Source organism: Rhinolophus ferrumequinum, chromosome 16 (assembly GCF_004115265.2).
Source record: "Rhinolophus ferrumequinum isolate MPI-CBG mRhiFer1 chromosome 16, mRhiFer1_v1.p, whole genome shotgun sequence".
Taxonomy (NCBI): domain Eukaryota; kingdom Metazoa; phylum Chordata; class Mammalia; order Chiroptera; family Rhinolophidae; genus Rhinolophus; species Rhinolophus ferrumequinum.
Genome location: NC_046299.1, coordinates 48416091 through 48439749, shown reverse-complemented (window position 1 = coordinate 48439749; position 23659 = coordinate 48416091). Strand labels below are relative to the sequence as shown.

The 23659-nt window shown below is 46.3% G+C and overlaps 1 protein-coding gene across 1 annotated transcript; it reads left to right on the top strand.

Moving 5' to 3' along the window:
• Positions 1–6976: 6976 nt before the first annotated feature.
• On the top strand, positions 6977–23659 carry NPFFR1 (neuropeptide FF receptor 1). The gene is made up of 4 exons (XM_033129975.1): positions 6977–6991; positions 13803–14148; positions 16281–16380; positions 22758–23659. The coding sequence occupies exons 1-4, from the start codon at positions 6977–6979 to the stop codon at positions 23632–23634; spliced, it is 1338 nt and encodes a 445-aa protein (XP_032985866.1). The 3' UTR covers positions 23635–23659.

The window sequence follows — 23659 nt, the reverse complement described above, 5'->3', positions numbered from 1 at the left end:
GCCATCAGCAGCATGCAGGGTAAACGCAAAGCACTGAAGTTGAATTTTGCAAATCCACCTTTCAAATCTACAGCAAGGTTTACTCTGACTCCCAATCCTACAGGAGTTCAAAACCCACACGTGTGAATATTTCTGGTAATCAAATAAAAGGCTCAACTCAAGCAAAAAAAAAAAAAAAAGAAAGAAAGAAAGCCTGATTCCAAGAAGATCACCTTCTACCTTCTCCCCCACTCTCTTTAGACCCATTTCCAAGCAGGTGCCCACATTGATTCCAGTGGCACAGGAGGCTCTTCTCCCTTCAAAGACCTTCTCAATCCTCCCGCCCTCCTGCCACCTGCTGATACCCAGCTTTTCAGATGGAAATCAGTTTCCAGGATGGTGGGGCTTTCTATGAAAAGACTCCCTAGGCCACAGGTGTCGGCAGTAGGGTGGGTTGGGGAGCAGCTCCCCTGAGGATGAGGGGCCAGGCCAAGGGCTTGGCTAGAATAGGAGCAGGAAGCCCTGCAGGGCAAGGAAGTGGTGGGGCTCCTCAAATGGACAGGCGTTGCATCTGTGCTCTGGATGGCTGTACCCGTAGTTCCTCGGAAAGTCCCAGACGGACAAGCACAGTGAAGGCAGGCCGGGGTGGGAGGCGGCAGGGCCAGTGCCCAAGGAGCCCAGAGCAAGGTCCACCTCTCCTCCACTGTCCTGCCACGCAGTACTGGGTAAGGCGTGGTAAGCCTCAGGGGCTTCACCTGCAGAATAGGAGCAACGGTGCCCTATTTGGTGGAAGGGCTCTGGCTCCAAGGTTCAGGGCTGGCAAGTACCCCAGCCTCCAGTACTCCCAGGTCAGCTGAACCTGGAAGAAGTCCTGACGTGAGATAGAGCATTACAGTGCTTCTGGATTCCTGGGAACCCCTTTGGGGTAAGGAGGGGAGCGAGAGGAGGCACATTTTTAAATCTGCACGGAAAGACCTTTACCCAGTCTCTGTTTGGCTTCTACCTATACCTTTGGGGGTAAGGAAGGTCACTGTGTTATTGGCACTTGACTTTTAATCCTCACAGCAGCCTTGAAAAACAATCTTAAATCCCATTCTACAGATGGGGTAAACGAGGTTAAAGGGCTTAGGTGACTTACTCTGGTTCACACAGGTAATAAATAGTGGAGGAAGAATTCATGCCCAGGTCGCTCTCTCCATGGCACTGTTCTGCCTGCCCCTCAAAGGCTGGACACACTGAATTTGTTTTGTATGGTGTCACCTATACCTGGGCACTGTACAAACAAGCATTTTGATGGTAGAAGGTAGAAGTCTATAGAAGAGGAGGCAGGAGGAAGAAAAAGATGCTCTGTGATCCAGACCCATTCAAATAAAAAAGATGGGGAATGAGGGTGATTGAGCACAAGCATAAGTTAATGCATGAGAATGATGTGGCTGCTAATGAAAGAAGAAAGGGAGGGGCGTAAAAAAAGGAGAAGAAAACCCAAGGTGAGAAAATGAGACTGAATTATTCAAAGCCTAGTGCCCACATAAATACAGCTCATATTTATTGAGCACTTACTATGTGCCAGGCACTATTGTAAGTGCTTTACTATAAGGTGGATAGTATTACTATCTCTATTTTGTAGGTCAGGGGAAACTGAGGCACAAAGAGGTTATAAAACTTTCCTAAAGTCACAATAATAAATGTCAGTGCTAGGCTTTGCAAACTTTTCAGCAGTGTCATGAACTCTTCATTTGTCAAGGGGGCTTGATATGACCTGTCATAGCTCTGGGTCCTGCCTATAAGGACTTCAAGAACTGTGAACACTTCCATAGGAAGATGGACTCAATACAGTAATGATATGAATAACTAACATTTATTGAGCACTTACTATGTGCCAGACACTATTCCAGGTGTTTTACAGAGAATAATTCCTTTAATTTTCACAACTCTAGGAGATAGATGACTATTATTAGCTCCATTTTATAGATGAAATGGAGGCAAGTCACAGGAAGAAGAAAAAGCCCCCAAAAAACTCCAGTGTTCTGCCTGCAGAAGGGCAGACTTGAGAGAGTACCTGCCCTCCCTCCTGCTCTCTGAAGGGCTGTCCTCAGGCAAGAGAGAGTGATTTGAGGGCAGTAGTACCCATTGCTGGGCATTAGGATCAAGACGGGTCAGGGATGACTCAGTGACCTCTAAGGCCTTTCCTGCTCTGTGACTCTGCCAGGCATGCAGGGCAGAGGAAGAGCTAGAGGGAAAGGAGACTAGGAAGAAGTCTGAGTGACCTGTTTCCCCAGAGTCCCCCTGAATTCAACTCCTGGCCTCCATTAAAGGAAGGAATGGACCATTTTCTCTTTCATATTCCTGGAACCTGAGATCTTCATTCATGTGATAGAAGTAGGTGGCGGTGCCTGTTGGGTGCCTGACAGGGGCTGGAATGGTGGAAGGGAGGTGGCCACACACCTAGCTGAAGGGGACCATTTATTGAGCATTTACTATGTGCTGGGCAGAAACTTTGACATCATCCAATTTACTCCCCTGAAAACCATTTTACAAATGCGGAAACTGAGAATCAGGTGATGGTAAGACACTTGCCCAAGGGTAAACCTCTGGTGAGGGCCTGGGCGGCTTAATTCCAGAGTCGGTGAGCATATATGGGACACGGTAGTCCCCACTCTTCTCGGACAGCCCAGAGTTAATGGAGCGCCCCCACTTCCCTCCTTTAGCCCTCCTGTGTGTTCATCACTACCTCTCATCCCCTTCTCAGGAAGGCTTTGGGGGCCTGGACACCAGGGTGGGTGACTGGGGGTCAGGAGAGGGTGGACCAAGGATGATGAATGGGATGTGGGGCACAGAGAGAAGGGTATGCAGTTATTGGACGTCGCTGCAGGGGCTACAGTAGGTAGTGACGTGTGTCCCCCACTTGAGAGGGGTACTCAGTACCTACCAAGGGACCCGCAAGAGGGAGGCGGGTCCCGGACGCCCTCGCTTGGCAGGGCGCTGGGGCAGGGGCGCTGCGGCAGACAGAGGTGTGCCGGGTGCCATGGCGACGCCGCCGCGCTGGTCCCCTCCTTCCGGTCCGCCTGAGAGGCGCTGGGCAGCGGGCTGTGGGCGGCCGAACCCCGCCAGCAGAAGCGCTGCGCGGGAGCCTTCAGCCCTCGCCGCTGGCAGGCTGAGTTTGGACCCTGAGGGAAGCGACCCGGCGAAGGGCTGGGGCTGTGAGCGTATGCCCCCTGCCCGCCTCCGCGGGGCCGCGGACTTGATCCGTGGGGCTCAGAGGCAGGAGTGCAGACCCTGCCGGCCAGCGCCCGGGAGACTGCCCTTCTGCCCCGACCGACTCTGATGGGCCGCTACCTCCCTTCAGCAGAGACTGTCCCGGAGCAGGAGGGAGTGGACAGCATGGAGGGTGAGTGACCTGGGGGCTGCGGCTAGGGGTGGGTGTGGATGGGGTACTGACTCAGGAGCGGTGAGCCGAGGGGAAGTAAGGGGTGTCTGATCACCGAGGGCTGTCCAGAGCCAGACCTCTGTGACTGTGTGTGCTTGTGTGTGCACGCGTGTGACAGACAGAGACCCAGACACAGAGAGGGAGAAAGACCCAGAGTTCTATGTAGTGAGTGTATGTGTGGATGTGTGTGTGTGAGAGAGAGACAGAGAGGGAGAGAAAGACCTGGGGTGCATCTGTGTCCGGTGAGCATAGCATGCTCCCCTGTGCCTGGCTGGGCCGGGGATCATGTGAAATCAGGTGAGGATAGTTTGGCTATCAGCTTTAGGAATTGCAACCAATTTTGCCTGTTTGAAGGGGAGGGAGTAGTGGGGGAGACGGAATTCTAGACCAGATCTCTTCCATGCAGAGAAAATGTGTCTCCCCAGGAAAAGAGAGAGAACTGTGGACTTGACCTCCAGGATATTTAGGGATAGTACTCCAGGCGTCAGGCTGCTTGCTCTAGCCTTACCAAGTGAGAGTCCAAACCACTCTAACAGCCAGTGTGGGCGAGGAAACCACATTTAGGTTAAGAAACTGGTAGACAGAGGTCTGGTCCACTGGCTTGCTGGCTGTCTTTGGAGTAGTGCCTAAACCTCTCTGGTGCCACTGGTTACCCATCTGTTGAATGGAGAAACTTACATTCAGCTGGCTTCTCAGGATGGCTGTGAGGGAGAAATAAGCCAAGATGTGTTGAACAAATTCCTACTAATAAGAGCTGGCTGCTGCAGGAGATAACAAAACCCTGAAATTCCAAGCAACTAATTGCAGACATTGCTGGCAAGAAAGAAAAGAGAGTTTTCCAGAACATCTTGTGTGGCTACACTTGTAGCTTTCCAGTGAGCTAGGGTTTGAAATCACACATGAGAGATGCAACGAGGATTGTATAACCCAAGATGAGTCTGGAAGCTTGACAGGATGTGTAAGAGGGTGTGTGCAAAGCATTGAAGCCGGAGTGACCAGAAAGCAGGGGAAATTAGCAAAGACAAAGCAATGAGCTTTCAAAGTCTCAGTAAGGAGAACAAGAAGGAATCTGCTCAGGGCTTGGGGCATGTGGTATAACCTTAACGCAGAAGGGAAGGCAGGCAGAGCAGGGCACAGGCAATTTTACTTCAAATGGTAGAGCATAAGGAGGAAATTGAAACCCAAAATAGGTGGTAAGAAGAAGGTATCGAGCCACAAACGGTCGAAACCCAGACAAATGACATCCCAGAGACCTGGAGGCATTGGCAGATATGAGCATTGCCTTAAAGGAAATTACAGAGAATGAAGTATGTGCCGGAAAACTGAAGAAGGAAACATGTCCTGTTTTCAAAAAGAAGGGAAATATAGATTTTTAAAAAACCAAACCTGTAAACTGCTAAGATTAATATTTATCTCTATTAAAATTCCAGAATAAATGATCAAACACATAGGAGACAATAAAGCAATCATACATCTCAGAATTTTTTCAAAGGAGGCCATCCTGTACACCTGCAAAGATATCTGTGTGAGCATTTTCATCGCAGTGCAAAACTGGAAACCCTCTAGATGTCCCTAAATTAAGTAAATTAAAGATCAGATACACCTGCAATGGCATACTATGCAGACATTAAGAACTGTGCTTAGGATTTTTTTACTGGCATGAAAATATGTTCACTGCCTACTGTGAGTAATCAAAAAAGAGCAGGTTTTAGAACACATGTGTCATATGACCCCTTTATGCAACATTACATGGCTTATAATTGTTTATACGTGTAAGATGTATGCAGAGAGCTGGTCACTAACATCTGTGTTTGGATTCTTCTTCTGAAAGCATACCCTAAGACCAGGACTTGCGTACAAGGAGTTGATTGGGAGGTGGTGCCTGAGGTGGGAGTCCAGAGAGTGAAATGGGAGAGAGAGAAAAGGAGAGAAATGGGTACATTTAGGAGCTGGTTTTAGCGGTGGGCAACTGGGGGTTCTAGCCCTCTGAGAAAAGTGCAGAATGCACCTGCGGTTTGCCCCACATGAGGTGGGGGGCTGACTGCTGTTTGCTCTTCAATACTGGTTGAGGGCTGCCCCACTCCTGCACTTTTAGGTGGTTCCTGTTCACGGTTTTAAAGGAAGCAGAGAGAGCTCTGGGTGCAGGCTTGATGGAGTGCAGAAGTGCAAGGAACTGTCCACCCCAGCTAGAATCTTTGGGCTGAGGGAATGCGACAGGAAGCATCACAAATGCATTGGCCACAACTTGGCTATTGTTTTATGATAAGCACATCGTTTTATGATAAGCACATGATTTTTTTACAAAAACAAAATTTTTTGAAGAGAAAGAAAATAATGTGGTGTTCATTAGGAGCCAATATTTGTGCTCACTAAAAACCAACGAGGCTAACTACCCCTACCAGATCTCTTTCAGACTGAGTTTCTGAGAGGTAGAAAGATGAATTGTGGGATTTCAGCAGGACACTTCAGAGACCTTCCATGAAAGCCCTGTGAACTGGTGGAGAGACGTGGGAAGGGGGCTGTAGGACTGACAAAAGGCTTTTATTAAAGGCTTGAATGCAGCCTAGAAGTCACTCGAGCTCTGACTTTGGCATGACATTAAATAATTTCTAAGAAAAATAAAAGCAAGCTTATCAAATCTGTGGTTAAGAGCCATAACGCCACACAGCAACAGGTTCAAGATTTAAGGGTTTTCTCAACATGCTGGAATGCTGGATCGAAACCAAGAACACGAAATGTAAATATAAGTGAAATGTGAAGTCATGAATTTAGGTTAAAAAAAAAATCAATTGCATACATTTCAAATGGGGGAGATATGACTTGTATTCTTGAGGAAAATTACTGGGGGGCATGGGGGGCACAAAATGGACTGAAAGTGAGGTGGATCAGGGAGAGAGTGGTGATCCTGGGGACAGGGGCTCATTCTTGTTCTGTGTGGCTCCCGGGGGCAGAACTAGGACAGGTGGGGGCAAGTGGCAGTAAGATAATTCAACTTGACACCAGGAAGAATTTTCTGTCACTTAGATCCGGCCTAGAAGGTGTCTCCTCACCCGTTATTATCCAGCTTGAGCAAGGGAGCTGACATGGGGAAAGAAAAGGGAATTCTTGGGTACCTGGATCAAAAATATGGCTTGGAAGGTTTCTGAGGGCCCAGAAGCCTTCTCCCAATACCTGTGGATGGACGCTGCCATCAGCGAGTTTCCTGCACAGTTGCTGGGGCCAGCCAGGCAGTAACCTCCATCAGGACTTCCCCCCGTCGGCCTTGGCTGTGGTGTTGTGCTGTGTGGTAAGTCAGTGGAGGACAGCAAATCAGATCCATTCTCTACCCCACTCCCAGCCTGACTTCAGTCTAGTGGCTTCCTTGGAGCCTCTGGCAGCCTCCACAGCTGCTGTCGGGCCTCAGAGCGGTGTGGCACAGGGAGGCCCATAGGCTGGAAGGGTGTACACTCACGCTGGTTGGAGCGGGGTGTGTTGTGGAAAAGCAGCCCAAGCAGAGGAAGTAGGTCACTGGAGAGAGGAGGTGGAGAAGAGTAAGTCTCCTGGTCTCCCTCCAGTGTAGGACACAGAAGCATGTTGGAGAACCAGGTGGGTTCGGCCTTTCCATGCCCATGCAACTACTGCCAGAGACACTGTGCCCTGTTTTGTTTTTTCTTTTCCTTTTTTCTTTTGTGAAGCATTTCACTTGCCTATCCAGTCTGGTAGGTAGGCAGGGAGACAGCATCACCCCACACCATCCCATTTAACAGATAATAAAACTGAGCTTAGGAGGCACATTCCTTTGGTTCTGTGAGTCTCGCACTGGAGTACATATTGGAATCACCAGGAAGATGCATTAAAACAGAGATATACCGTGTTTTTCCAAAAATAAGACCTGGCCAGACAATCTGCTCTAATGCGTCTTTTGGAGCAAAAATTAATATAAGACCCGGTCTTATGTTACATAAGACCGGGTATTAACCGGGTCTTATATTACAGTAAAATAAGACCGGGCCTTACATTAATTTTTGCTCCAAAAGACGCATTAGAGCTGATTGTCTGACTAGGTCTTATTTTCCGGGAAACACTGTAGCTGGGTTTCTGGTTCCCTAGATCAGGGCTGAATCCCGAGAATTTGCATTTCTAACAAGTTCCGGTCATGCTGCTGATTGGGGACCACACACTGAGAAGCCTTACGCCCCCACCTTCTCTTTGGCCCTGGGTTTTCAGTGGCTCAGGGCTTGGTGTCTGAGACCATCAGAGTGCCCTAGAGGGAAACATTATTATATCTGAGACCTCCAGGAAGATCCCCCAGTAGGGGAATGGCTTAATTGGGTTCAGCGATTGAAATTTTCACACGCTGTAATGTATCCACAAGGGTACCAGGCAGATGCCAGAAAGGACAAGCCCTGGGTGTTAATGAGGTCTCCAGCTGCTGGCCTGGAGCCCATGTAGGGGGGAAGGCCTGCCTGCCTCCACCCCATCGCACCCCAGCCCAAGGGAGTTGCCGGGAATAGGAAGTTTTTCTTCCTTTAGAAAGGTTAGTCTACAAGTCTGGAAACTGGCCTAAGCGTAGAGGCTGATGCCCAGGCGTCACTGAGGTTCGAGAGATGGACAGGGTCATTCCCAGACACTTGCCAGGAACGGACTTTGGAACACGAGCTCACTAAGCAGTTCTCTGAGGCTGAGTGAAGGCAGTGGGGGAAACAGACTGCAGTCTAGCCAGGCAGTTTCTAGCATTTTCTTCTCCCCATCCACACCCACAGAGTTCCCCAGGTCATGGGGACTGATTCGGAGTTGATTTTGAGGCTCAGCAAAGGCGAGCTGCCTGGGAAGACTCCAATAGGCTCTGTGACGGGGATTCTTTCTGGAGGACCCTGGAGAAGGCCGTCTAACATCAGCAACGCCAGTTTTGAGCAGGACCCTGTCACCTGGTGTCAGGATCCATCTTTTTTTCTTTTTCCCCTTCATACCCATATTTATTCATTCAACAACTGTTTGCCAAACCATTTCCTAGGGGCAGGCATTGACGAGAGGCTAGGAAGATGGCTGCCAACAAGACAGTGAAGGTCCCTGCTCTGTAGGAGCTGACTTTCAAGGGTGGGGGGAAAATACACCTGAAAACAAATACAATATTGACAGATTGAAGAAAATAAACACGATGCTGTGCTAGATCCTAGTGGGGCACCTATTTTAAATGGAGTGATCAGGTCAGGCTTCTCTGAGCAGACAGCATTTAAGCGGGAGCTAAAAGAAGGAAAGAGGCAGAAGGAATAGGAAGAGATAAAGGCCTTGAGGCTGGAAAAAGCAAGAGTGTGTGGGAGCCATCACGAGATGGCCAGAGCATAATGCAGAGAGCGGCAGGGAGTGAGGCCAGAGAGATGGCAACCAGAGTCAGAAAATGCAGTAAAGAGTCTGGATTCTATTTGAGATACAATGAGGGGTCGACGCAATAGACCCCTCGTGGCTGCTGCTGGAAACACTGGTGAAAAACTGAGAGGAAACTTGACAGTGGAGGGATCAGGCTGACATCTCCTGAGCCCACGGATCAAGTTTAGCATCAAAAAAAGACCACTAGATGGCAAATTGGTGGGGCCGTTATGGAAAATGGTGTGGACGTTCCTCAAAAAATTAAAAATAGAACTACCTGATGACCTAGCGATTCCACTTCTAGATAGTTGAAGAAATTCAAAACACTAATTTGAAAAGATATGTGCACTCCTATGTTCATTAGAGCATTATTTACAATAGCCAAGATATGGAAGCAACCCAAGTGTCTATTAATAGACAATTGGATAAAGAAGATGTGGTGCATATATACAATGGAATAGTACTCTGCCATAAAAAAGGATAGAATCTTGACATTTGTGACAACATAGATGGACCTGGATGGTATTATGTTAAGTGAAATAAGTCAAACCGAGAAAGACAAATATCGTCACTTATATGTGGAATCTAAAGAACAAAATAAATGAACAAACAAACTCATAGATGCAGGGAACAAGCTGATAGTTGCCTGATGGGAGGGGGGTTCGCGGACGGGATAAAAAAGGTGAAAGGATTAAGAAGGACAATTGGTAATTACAAAATAGTCATGAGGATGTAAAGTAAAACAGAGAGAATATAGTCAATAATATGGTAATAACTATATAGTGCCAGGTGAGTACTTGTCTAGTCAAGGGGATAACTTTGTCAATTATATAAATGTCTAACTACTATGCCATACACCTGAAATGAATATAAAATAATATTGAATGCCAACTGTAACTGAAAAATTAGAGAGGTGGGGGGAATAGGTAAAGGGGAATAAGAGGTCCAAATTTCCAGGTATAAAACAAATAAGTCATGGGGATGTAATGTACAGTATGGGAAATATAGTCAATAATATTGTGACAGCCTGGTACAGTGTCAGGTGGGTGCTGGACTTATCGTGATCACTTCTTAAGATTCGTAAATGTTGAAGATTCGTAACTATGGTGGATACCTAAAACTAATATGATACTGTCTTAGCTACATTTTAACAAAAATCTGTTTTTTAAGAAAGAGAGACCACCAGACAACTTGATTAAGCCTCTATGTCTATGAGTTACAGGAAATCCAGGGGACAGAGAGTAGCCCCGGAAGGTGACATCACGAGGGAGCCCTCAGCAAAATCCAGTCTGCGAGAGATTCTACAGAAAAATGACCCAGGGGTTTAGATGACAAATCAATTGCAGTGGGTAAAGAAGCAGAGTGGGAACCTAGAAACTAAAAGAGATCTAGGAGCCACACAATGAAATGCAGTGTGGAGATGGTGGTGGATTTTATAATGGACCTTAATGAATCATCGGCCTTGTGTCCACACACTTTTTTTTTTCATTAGTTTCAGGTGTACAAAACAATGTAGTAGACATTACACCCCTCACAAAGTGGTAACTTCCCTCCCCCAATTTATTGCCCTTCTGACATCGTTTATAGCTGTTACATTTCCATTGACTCTATTCCCTGTGCTGTACTCCACATCCTGTGACTATATGTATATTAAATTATAGCTGACATTCATTGTTATTCAGCTTCAGCTTCAGGTGTGCAGTGCAGTGATCAGGTATCTACATCATCCCTGAGGTGGTCTCCCTAATAAGACAAGTGCCCATCTGACACCCTACAAAATCTTTACAACATTATTGATTATATTCCCCAAATTGACTTTTGTATCCCCGAGGCAATCTTGTGGTTACCGACTGTGCTTTCTAATCCCCTCACCTTCCCCCTTATCCCCACCCCCCTCCCATCTAGCAACCCTCAGTTTTTCTCTATATCTCTGACATTGTTTCTGATTAGTTTGTTCACTTATTCTATTCTTTAGATTCCACATATAAGTAAGATCATATGGTATTTGTCTTTCTCCATCTGACTCATTTCACTCAGCATAATGTTCTCTAGGTCCATCCATATCGTTGCAAATGGTAAGATTTCATTCTTCTTTATGGCCCAGTAATACTCCTTTGTATAAATGTACCACAGTTTCTTAACCCAGTTGTCTACCGATGGGCATTTCGGTTGTTTCCACATCTTGGCTATTGTGAGTAGTGCTGCAATAAACAGGGGTGCATAGATTTTTTCAAATTAGCATTTTGGATCTCTCTGGATAGATAACTAAGAGTAGAGTTGCTGGATCATAAGGTAGTTTCATTTCCAATTTTTTGGGGTACCGCCATACTGATTTCCATAGTGGCTGCACCAATCTGCAATCCCACCAACAGTGCACAAGGGTTCCCTTTTCTCCACATCCTCGCCAGCACTTGTTGTTTGTTGATTTATTGATGATAGCCATTCTGACCGGAGTGAGGTGGTATCTCATTGTGGTTTTTATTTGCATTTCTCTAATGATTAGGGACGTTGAGCATTTTTTCATATGTCTATTGGCCATCCGTATGTCCTTTTTAGAAAAGTGTCTCTTCAGGTCCTCTGCCCATTTTTTAATTGGATTGTTTATTTTTTGGTGTGGAGTTGAATGAGTTTTTATAAATTTTGGATGTTAACCCATTGTCAGATGTGTCATCACACACTGTTTGCATTGTAATATTGCTATTCCTCCTATCAAAAGGTGGAAGCCATTTCTCCTCTGTCATGAATCTGGGCTGACCTCGTGACTTGCCTTGGCCAACAGAATGTGGCATAAGTGATGATGTGAGCCTAGATCTTAAGAAGCGTGTAGCTTTTTCTCTTGCTGTCTTGGAACTCTGAGACCACCACGCTGTGAAGAAGCCCAGTCTAGCCTCCTGGAGGATGAGAGGCCATCTGGAGGAGAACTGAGACACCCCAGCCAGTAGCCAGCACTACACACCCGCCACGTGAAGCAGCTCAGCTTGGGCGTTCCAGCTCCACTGAGCCATCTGAGGACCACAGCTGCATGAGTGATCCCAAGAGAAACCTGCAGAAGGACCACCCAGGTTGCCAAGCCACAGTGCGGCACCACTAAATTTTGGAGTGATTTGCCACATAATAATAGATAATGGAAACAAAAATCTTATGTGGATCCTCAAACAAACCAATTATTGAAAAAATTATGTAACAATCAGGGAATCTTGAGTGCTGGATGCTGGATAATTGATAATATTATGACATAATTGTTAATTTTGTTAGGTGTGATAATAATACTGTAGTTATGTTTTGTTTGATTTTTTTTTGAGTCCTACTTTTTAGAGATATAAATTGAAATATTTATGGATGAAAGGAAGTCATATGATATTCACTTCAAAATAATCCAGAGAGTTGGGAGGATGGGGAAACGAGATTGACCTTGAGTTGATAATTGTTGGAGGTCGGTGATGTATACACGGGGTTCTTTATTCTCTTCTCTTTTGTAATGTCACTAAACGACATACTCTTGTATATGTTTACTGTAACGTTCTCTTTTGTACATGTTTGACCTTTTCCATATTAAAATAAAGCTGCGTGGGCGCAGGTGGACACTGCGGGAGGGCCTAAGCATGGGACTGTTAATCTCCTCCTCTTACTGTGCACGGGAAGCTTCCAGCTTCTCCACCTCCACCAGCAGGCCCTCCACGGCCCCTGTGCCACCTGCTGGTCCCTGTGGCCCCACTTGTGCCAACTCATCGGGTCTGCTCCCCCCAGACTCTTTATTCTTCAGGTCCCAAGCCTCCGGTGGGCCTCCAGGCTAGTGGCTGAGCTCTGGATGGGACAGAAGACTCCTCGAAGACTCTTTACCTCCTGGCACGGGCCACATTCCATCCCAGAGGAAGGCAAGAGGAGAGTTTACAAGATAATATTATGAGACCCTACATCGAAAGACTTCCCAGCAGAGCTGTGTTTAGACTCTGAGCGGCTCCCTTCCGAACGTGGCTGGAGAGACACACACTGAAACCTGGGACTGAGTCAGACACACGGAGCAGGGCCAACTCTGCTGCATACTCTTGTACCACTCTGAGCAATCATGGAACCCCTGTGATCCCAGTTCTCCCATTTCAAATGGGGCTAATACCTAACCTGTTTACCTCCTAGTGGGAGGGTTAGATAAAATAATAGATATGGAAATGCTTTGTTAAATGCTGTGCAAATGAAGCAGCTGATTACCACAATGGGAGGGGCTGCACGATAGGTGGTAGCCTTGGTTTTGGCTGGTTTCTGGTGAATTTAATGTGTGCTTTTGCTCCTTTGTCCTAGTTCAGGTCCCCTTTCATTCTCCTTTTCCCCACTGCCTTCTTGCCTTTCCCAACTAAAGTTCCGTGGAGGAGAGGATGCAGAAGGACATCAAAGATCTTGGGAGTGTAACAGTCAGGGTCTCAGAAGAAAACAGGGGATACACTCAGAAAGTGTGTAACTGAAGAGAGTTTAACAGAAGGGAAAGTCTACAGGGGGGAAAGGGAGGGCCAGAGAACTAGCCAGGGGTGGTGAAGCCACCTGGGACTGGCACTCACAGGATGCAGTGTCAGTGTGGTCCCACAAGAGCTCGGGTCATAAAGAGGAGACCTAGCAGGAGCTGTGCCCAGAAGACAGCCCCACGGGCAGAACTGGACCAGGCAGGGTGTGAGGCAGGCGGTGACTATCCTGACCTCTTTCTTCTCTAGTCCTTCCGTCTCCCTCAGTGCCTCCATTGACTGAACCTAGTCAGCAAACCAGAGGGCAAGGTGCCTGGGCGATGTGGTCCTTAGAGGTCAGGCTCTGGGGCACAGAGCACGGCTGAGAAGGATGGAGCCTAGATGGGGCAGAGGAGGGTTACGTTTACATGGAGAATAGCCAACATTGGGAGATGAGTCATGCACAGGACAGGGTGGGAGGTGTGACATCAGGGTGGCTATGGGGGGCAAGTTTTAGATCCGAGCATCCATTGACAATTGGAGTTGAGCACATGATCAGGGTTTGGAGCACAGAAGGATCTCACCCATGGTGAGAAGTCCGTCATCTCTTCTTTGTCTAGCCTCCTGACCCCTATGTTCCTTTGCTCCTAGGGGCGCCCTCCCAGCCTTCCAACAGCAGCTGGCCCCCAAGCCAGAACGGGAGTCACACTGAGGCCACCCCGGCCGCCAACCTCACCTTCTCCTCCTACTACCAGCACTCCTCCCCAGTGGCAGCCATGTTCATCGTGGCCTACGTGCTCATCTTCCTCCTCTGCATGGTGGGCAACACCCTGGTCTGTTTCATCGTGCTCAAGAACCGGCACATGCGCACTGTCACCAACATATTCATTCTCAACCTGGCCATCAGTGACCTGCTGGTGGGCGTCTTCTGCATGCCTACCACCCTGGTGGACAATCTCATCACAGGTGAGTGTAGCCCACGGCGGCCGTGGGAGTGCCCTCCCCGGAATCGCTGCTGGCCTGCTCTCTCGGCCAACATGGCATTGTCTCAAACTCTCAAGGCAGTCTGATGACACAGGGATTCGATACTAGATACAATGAATTAGCCATTTTCTTTGTTCCAGCATTGTGTGACTTAACTCTTCCTGCATAGTCTTAACTAATCCTCACAACAATCCAGTGAAGCATATATTATTATTATTATTATCCCCAGTTTAGCAATAAAGAAACCGATACTCAGAGTGATTAAGGGGCAGATAGTTACACAGCTAAGTGTCCAGTCCCACATTCTCACACCCATATTCCTAACAACTATACAACATTCAGTCTTACTCTCCCAGGTATCTTGCATGGGAAGCACTAGAACCAGTGGGAAGGAGTGGGAAGGAGGCAGGTTTTTTCTGAATAAGGACCTAAAAATCAACTGACTTGTGCTGTGCTCCAACAAAAGACAGTTCTGTCCTACAGGGAGCGAGCTCCCTATCACTGGAAGTGCCTAAGTAAGGACGGGCTGGCCATTTAGCAGGGATTTGGGAGAAGGAATTCAAGCAGGACTAGACTACCTGACCTCTCGATTCCTGCCTGTTAGTCCTGCAAATGCCAGAAAGATCCCTGTGTCATCTACTCTCTCCGGGTTCAGAATAAGGCTCCGCAGACCCTGGGACTCTGGATTTCCTGAGCTGTGGAGACCCCTAGAGGTCTGAGCCTGCAGCTTCCGAGCTCAGAGCCCCATTTGGAGTGACTTAACTGGACTTGGGGCAGGGGAGTCACAGCCTGAGTTTCTATAGGTTCTAGGACCCAGGAAGTGGAACCAGAGCAGTTAATTTCCCCTCGGATATACTGATGGAGCCTTTAATTACTGCTGAATACCAGGTTCTTTCAGGGATGCTGATAAAATGCATCCTTCTTCCCAGCAAACCTAGACACATACATATGCATGCATGCACACACATACAGGCGCGTGCGTGCGTGCACACACACTCACACACACACACACACACACACACACACACACCAGTTAACAATGATATGATCACTAGTTGGTTAAAGTGGTTTTGCCAGTCCTTTCCAAATGCCTAAAATTTTTAAATTGCTTGAATAGATAACATATCTACATGGTTCAATAGTCAAAAGCTCCCAAAGATACCCAGTGAAAAATCTCTCCACACAGTCCTCTGGTCTCTCAGCAACTCTCCTGGGAGGGAACCAATCTTGCCAGTTTCTTGTGTCTCTTTCCAAACATATTTTATACAAGTACAAGCAAATTAAGGAAAAGCTAGCTTTTCAGTCAATTCTGCACCTTTACCTTTTCTTTGCTTAAAAACATAATAAATACGTTATAAATAGGATTCATTAAAATTAATTTACGTGAAGTTATTTCATTCTTTTTACAACTGCTTAGAATTACATTGTATGGATGTGCTACAATTTATTTAACCAGTCTGTTTTTGATGTGTATTTAGAAATTTTCTAATAGAATGTTTCGCTATAAAATAAAACTTCATATGGTTTTTCCCTTCCCTTCCCTCCCGTTCCCTTCCCTTCCTCCTTCCGCCTTCGTTCCCTTCCCCCTTCCCCTTCCCCTTTCCCTTTCTTCCTCCCTCCCTCCCCTCTTCCCCCCCTTTCTTTTGGAACACAGGTACAAATGGTTGAATTATTCACATCCACAGTTCATGGCAGAGTGACTTCACTCTGATGTGAAGCCTCGTGTTTATTTTTTATTTATTCATTCCTTTCTATACCCCTGCCCCACTCCAAGTCCCCTTCCTCATAGGCAAACATTCTATTAAATGTCATGTGTGTCTTTTGGTTTGTATGCATTCTTACAGACTGTACATTGGGCTAGGTGGACCCAAATCTCATGGCAGGAAATCATTGGTTGGTAATAAAGATTGTCTCTCCAATAGGCAGAATTGTTGATGGTGGTATGGGCTGGTGAGTTTCTCATTCCTGGAGATGTGTAAGCAGAGAGGATGACCACCTCGCCAGACATGGAGGAAAGACCCAAGCTGCAGAGGGGACTGGCTTAGCCGGTGTAAGGTTCCCGGCTCTCTGTGGGTGAGACATCCCTTACTCTGTGCTGGCCTCTGTCATTGCAGGGTGGCCCTTTGACAATGCCACATGCAAGATGAGCGGCCTGGTGCAGGGCATGTCCGTGTCAGCTTCCGTTTTCACACTGGTGGCCATTGCCGTGGAAAGGTAAGAGGGTTCCCAACTAGGTTGACCTGGGTCGATTGGGCCTGGCACTAGGAAGAGCCACTGTCTTCACTGCAGGACCGGGGGCGGGGGGGGGGGGGGGGGGGGGGGGGGGGGGGGGGGGGGGGGAGGAAGGCTGGGGCTGCTCTGTGGTGGGTGGGGCTGAATCTGAGCCATAAAGGGAAGGCTGCTCTTTACATTTGGGGAGACTGGATCCCACCACCTCTTCTCAGAAGGCTTGGAGGCAGCTCCTAAGGACATTTAATAGGGACTCCTGGGGCTTCTGAGGAGCTTGAAGGCAGACCTTGTTTCCTGCGGAGCAGGAATCCTGCCTTCCATGACTCTGAGCAGGGGAGCAAGCTTAATGGGTGGCCATAGTATGGCTGGGGAGGAAGTGTGTCCCCCTGCTCCTTCACTTCGTCTCCGCAGCCTCCTTGCTGGGCCCTGGCAGTCCAGGCCCTACTGGCATCCACCTCCACCCTATCACCAGCTACTTATGGTATTTCAAGCGTCAGATTCCATCAGATTCTCTGATAAGCATGGCTCTGCTAATGGAATGCAACCAGGAGCCAAGGAGGCTTTGCAAGCAATAAAATTCTGACGAACTGCAGTAAGTCCTCTTCCTCCTCGGTGAGCCCTTTCACTAAGTTACTTAACTAGTCAGAGCCTCGGTTTTTCATCTGTAAAATGGGAAATTCCCTACAGGATGGTTGGGAGTCTTCAGTGAGCTTCTCCTTATAAAGCTGATGCATACCACCTGGCGCAGGGTCCAAATGTCAGCTATTAATGTTATTTTCTTTCTTTCTTACACTCACACCCAACTCCTTGTCTGCTTCCTAATACAGGCACTTCTTAGCTCTGCCCTTTCTATTTATTTACTGATTTATATTACATTTATTGGGATGACATTGGTTAATCACATATACACTTCAGGTGTACAGCTTTATAATACAACATCTGTGTACTCTATTGTGTGCTCAACACCCAAAGGCTAGGGTCCTTCTGCCACCATATATTTGACCCCCTTTACCCTCTGTCCTCCTCCCACCCCCCTTCCTCTCCGGTAACCACCATTCTGTTGTCTGTATCTATGAGTTTTTTTGTTTGCTTTGTTTGTTATTGTTTGTTTTACATCCCCCATATGAGTGGGATCATGTAGTTCCTTTTTCATCTGACTTATTTCACTTGTTTCTTTATACTCTCAAGATCCGTCCTTGTTGTTGCAAATGGCAATATTTCATCTGTTTTATGGCTAAGTAATACTCCATTGTATATATGTGCCATATCTTCTTTATCCGATCACCCGTCAAAGGACACTTATGTTGTTTCCATGTCTTGGCCACTGTGAATAATGCTGCAATGAACATAGGGGTACGTATATCTTTACGAATAGTGTTTTCAAATTTTTCGGGTAGATACTGAGAAGAGGAATTGCTCGGTCATATGGTAGCTCTATTCTCAATTTTCTGAGGAACTTCCATACTGTTTTCCATAGAGGTTGTACCAATTTATATTCCCATCAGCAGTGTGCAAGGGTTCCATTTTTCCCACATTCACTCTAATATTACTTCTTGTCTTATTGATAATAGCCATTCTAATAGGTGTGAGGTGGTATCTCATTGTGGTTTTGATTTGCATTTCCCTGATGACTAGTGATGTTGAGCAGCTTTCATATATCTGTTGGACATATGTATGTCTTCCTTGGAAAAGTGTCTATTCAGTTCCTTTGACCAATTTTTTAATTGAGTTGTTTGTTTGTTTTTGTTGTTGAGTTGTATGCGTTTTATGTATTTTGGATATCAGCCCCTTATTGGAGGTATCATTTACAAATATCTTCTCCCATTGAGTTGATTGCCTTTTTGTTTTGTCAACGGTTTCTTTTGCTTTGCAGAAGTTGTTTAGTTTGATGTGGTCCCGTTCATTTATTTTTGCTTTTATTTCCCTTGCTTTTGGGGTCAAGGTCACAAAACCCCTCTGAGACCAAGGTCCATTAAGTTTAGTACCTATGCTTCCTTCTATGTATTTTATTTTTCAAGTCTTATATTCAAGTCCTGAATCCATTTTGAGTTAAAGTGTCAGCAGTCTAGTTTCATTCTTTTGCATGTGGCTTTCCAGTTTTCCCAACACCGCTTATTGAATAGGCTTTTCTTTTTTCATTGTATGTTTTTGATTCCTTTGTCAAAACTTAGTTGCCTATATATGTGTGAATTTACTTCTGGGCTCTCATTTCTGTTCCATTGGTCTCTGTGTCTATTTTTCTGCAAATACCATACTGTTTGGGTTATTGTAACTTGGTAGTATTGTTTGAAATCAGGGAGTAAGATGTCTTCAGCTTTGTTCTTTTTTCTCAGGATTGCTTTGGCTACTTGGGGTCTATTGTGTTTCCATACAAATTTGAGGATTTTTTGGTTCTATTTCTGTGAAAAATGCCGTTGAAATTTTGATGGTGATTGCATTAAAACTGTATATTGCTTTAGGTAACATAGCCATTTTAATAATCAATGAACACAGAATATCTTTCTATTTCTTTGTGTCTTCAATTTCTATCAACAATGTATTGTAGTTTTCAGTGTACTTCACTTCCTTTAAGTTTATTTTATCCTTTTTGTTGCAATTGTAAACAAGATTGTTTTCATTTATTTTTCTGATATTTCGTTGTTAGTATGTAGGACTGCAATGGATTTTTGCATATTGATTTTGTATCTTAAAACTTTACTGTATTTGTTTATTGTTATCTTTGTTTTCTGGTTGCTCTGTATCTCCATTGTTTCTTTTTCCTAGTGTTTCTGTCTGCTGTTTTAGTTTAGTAGTTTTCTATAATTTTTTTCTGTTCCCTCTTTTTTTATGTTACGTGTCTCAGCTCTAGATTTTTGTTTTGTGGTTTTCATGAGGTTTATGTCAAAAAAAAGTTTCATAGATAAAATAGTCTTTTTTCTTCTGATTACATCTTATCTTCACCTGTGCAAGTTCAGTCCTTTTTCCCCCTCCCTTTTTGTTTTTGTTGTCACAAATTACCCTTTATTATGCTGTGCATTCATTTCCAAATTGCAGAAGTTATAGTTTTTTTAAAAAAATTCTTTTTGTTCCCTTTAACTCTTATGTTATAATTAAAATTTCAATACCTTATTCTGAAATAGAGTTGCTATTTCCTGCTTCTGTCTGTCATCTTACTCAAAGTTTTACATACTTTTATCTTTTTGTTTCAGGTAGAAGAGCTTCTTGAAACATTTCTTATAATGCAGGTCTTGTGGTGGTAAATTCCTTTAGATTTTGTTTGTTTGGAAAAGTCTTTATTCCTCTTTCATGTCTAAAGGATAACTTTGCTGAATATATTATTCTTGGCTGATGTTTTCTCCCTTTCAATATATGGAATATTTCATTCTACTCTCTTCTGGCTTGTAAGGTTTCTGCTGAAAATTCTGATCATAATCTAATGGGGTTTCTTTTGTTGGTTACAGTCTTTTTCCCCCCTGGCTGCCTTGAGAATTATTTCTTTATCATTAACTTTTGACAGTTTTAATATAATGTGTCTTGGAGAAGGTATTTTTGCATTGGAATAGTTAGGTGTTTGTTAGCTTCCTGAATTCGAGGATCTAGCTCTTTCCATAGGTTTGGGAAGTTCTCATTGATTATTTATTTCAGTTGGCTCTTTTTTCCCTTCTCCTTCTCTTCTCTTCCTGGTATACCCATTATTCTTACGTTGCTTTTGCTAATAGAGTCAGATAGTTCTCACAGAGTTCTTTCACTTTTTTCTTTTTTAACTCTCATTTCTCTCTCTTCTTCCACCTGAGTCATTCCTGGATTTTTATCTTCAAGCTTGCTTTCATCTTTCTTTCATCTGGTATGCTCTATTTCCAATGCCCTCAAATGCATTCTTTATCGCATTTGTTGAGTTCTTCTGCTTCAGAATTTTTCTTTGGTTCTTTTTTATAGTTTCAATATCTTTGGTAAAATACCCCTTTTGTTGATTTTATTTTTTTAGCTGATTGAGCTGTCTTTCTGAGTTTTCTTGTATGTCATTGAATATTTTCATAACTGCAATCTTGAATTCTCTGTCATTTAAATCACAGTCATTTATGTGTTTGAGTTTAGTTTCTGGAAAGTTTTCATTTTCTTTCTGAGCTGCCTTGGTTACTCATGGTATTTGATGGATTGTTTCTCTGCGTAGGCAGTTGAGGTAGTGAAGTCTTCTTTCTTAGGCACTGTTCTGCTCTTAACAATTCAGCAGGTTGATACATAGAGGTCTTTCTTTTGTTTTCTAGTAGATGCTATAGCACAAGTTTTTGTTTCCTCTTCCCTGCACTATTGGCACCTCTGGGATCTTAGTGGGGTGGTGTTGCCTCAGTTGTGGAAAATGCTCCATATTCCCCAAAGAGGTGGGCATCCTGTCTGTGTCTGAGATGCCTCAATCTCAGGTACCACCCCCATGGTGGGATGTGGAGGGAGATAGGGCTCTGGGCTTGCAGGTTCCTGGTACTGCCTCCTTGTAACCAGAAACTACCAGCCACACTGTACTATTTGAGGTGTTTCCACTTCTTCCACCAGGTTCTACCACAGTGGGTGGAGGTGTGGTGAGGTGGGGTGGGTTCAGGAGTATGCAGCTTTGCCTTCTTGCTAGTAATGGCAGATGTTAGTCTGCTGCTGCCATACCACTGTGCTGTGTCTCTGCCTGGGTTTAGCAGCAACTGATGCCAGCTACTCAGGCAGAAAGGTTGCTTCTGCCCCTCTGGCCCTCCAGGATGCTGAGTGTGGGCTGCAACCCAATTCCTTCCTTGACACCACGTTATCTGGGGCCGTGACACGTGCTAGGTTGCATCTGTGGCCCCTGTCTCTGTCCTTCCCCACATCTGGCATTTCTTGTTTGGTCTGATACCTCCACCTTCATATGTCTCGATGCGTGCCTCTCTCAGATGTGTTTGTGTACTGAGCGGGGAAGCCTTTGTTGAATTGTAGTTGTCCAACTTGTAGGGAATTATAGTTGTCCAACTTGTAGGGAAGAAATCAAGGGGTCTTCTCATTCCAGAATGATCCTGACTCTCATTCACCCTTTTTAGAATCTAATGTCTTCATCCTCATTGCACCTCTGCCCTTCTCAAATGCAGTCTTTTGTGACCCAGTGATGTTGGCAACTGGGGTGATAGAACTAGATTCCTGTCTCTGCAGTGCATACAACTAGCTGGGTAATTGGGGGGAATCCCTCTCCTTCACTCATGTTCATTTTGCTATCACTGTTAATGATATGTGAATGTGCAACCTCTTCTAGTGGTGTCTGCCATATTCTTCAATTTCTCATCTCCTCCAGGAAGCCTTTCTAGACTGCCCCAGGGTTCTCCTCCATCCATTAACTGATACTGCACTATAGCTAGTACTGCATGCTTTAAGAATTATTTGTTCTCTGGCAATTTCTTAAGTGTGTAATGCTATGAAACCAGTAAGCCAGCAAGGCTTGAGACAGGCCATGGAAGAGGTAGAAGGTGCTGTCAGGCAGCGATAGGGGAGGCTAGGCAGGAGGGCAGGACACAGTTTGGTGAAGTGGAAAGAGCACTTGGCTGAAAGTCAGCTCTAGGCCTGTGTTTTAGTACAGGTTCACTCTCTAAATTGCCACGTGACCTTCCCAGATTAATTAGATTGGAATCGTTGGCCAGGAGAATTGGGCACAGGTATTTCTTAAAATGTTTCAGGAGGTTTTAATGCACAGTGAAGGTGTATAGCTGCTGGTTTATATGGCTTAGTGGAGCAAGACAAATCTAGGTTCAAGGCTGGTCCTTGCTGCTTAGTAGCTGTGTGACCTTGAGTCAGTTGCTTAACATCTCTGAATCCCAGTTTCCTCAACTATAAATTAAGGGTGTGATAATAATCGCTGTTGAGATGTTCTTTTGAGGAAACGGTGCAGATCTGTCCTAATACTATGAAAGCACTGTGGGAAGGATGCTGGCTAAGATGACATAGGGACAGCCAGTGTGGAGGCTCCCAAGGTTTTCTGAAGAATCCACAACTAGCTAAAAATTGTTTTCTTTGATACACCTACCTAATCGCCTACTCGAGGACCGAATGTACAGACTGATCCCTCTGCTAGCTGCGGGCCAATCAGTTTACCCCCAAAAGTGCACAAACAGGATTCATGTTTCCCACACTGCCTGCGGTTTCCTTCTCCCCTCTCTCGTAAATCCTGTTTTTGCCTTTGTTCTTGGCTTCTGAGACCAAGAGCTGACTCCTCACATGTGAGAAACTCAATTAACGTCAGAGCTGCTCTTTGACGCTCAGGTGAGGTGGTGAATGAAACGGACGCGTACCCACCAGCCCTCAGTCAAGGTTAGCTCTCACGTGGGGCGACTGGGACCTGCCCAGACGCGCTGCTTCTCTTTGCTCCCGTGCCGCAGATTCCGCTGCATCATGCACCCTTTCCGGGAGAAGCTGACCCTGCAGAAGGCGCTGGTCACCATCGCGGTTATCTGGGCCCTGGCTCTGCTCATCATGTCCCCCTCGGCCGTCATGCTGACTGTCACGCGCGAGGAGCACCATTTCATGGTGGACGCCCACAACCGCTCATACCCGCTCTACTCGTGCTGGGAGGCTTGGCCCAAGGAGAGCATGCGCCAAGTCTACACTACCGTGCTCTTCTCACACATCTACCTGGCGCCCCTCATACTCATCGTCGTCATGTATGCCCGCATCGCCCGCAGGCTGGTCAAGGCCTCGGGCCCCGGCCAGGCCCGCGAGGAGGCAGCGGCGGACGGCCGGCGCGGGGGCCGGCGCAAGGCCAGGGTGGTGCATATGCTGGTCGTGGTGGCGCTTTTCTTCACGCTGTCCTGGCTGCCGCTCTGGGCGCTGCTGCTGCTCATTGACTATGGGCAGCTCAGCGAGCCGCAGCTGCACTTGATCTCAGTCTATGGCTTCCCCTTCGCCCACTGGCTGGCCTTCTTCAACAGCAGCGCCAACCCCATCATCTACGGCTACTTCAATGAGAACTTCCACCGCAGCTTCCAGGTGGCCTTCCGTGCTCAGCTCTGCCCACCGCAATGGGGGAGCCACAGGCTGGCCTACTCAGAGCGGTCCCGCAGGCTCCTACGCTCGCGGGTCTTCGTGGAGGTGCAGCCCAGCGACTCAGGTCTGCCCTCCGAGTCGGGGCCCAGCAGTGGCGCCCCCAGGCCTGGCCACCTCCCACTGCGCAATGGCTGGGTGGCCCACCAAGGCTTGGCCAGGGAAGGCCCTGGCTGCGCCCACCTGCCCCTCAGCATACCGGCCTGGCATATTTGAGTAGTATAGGGACCCTGGCTGGACA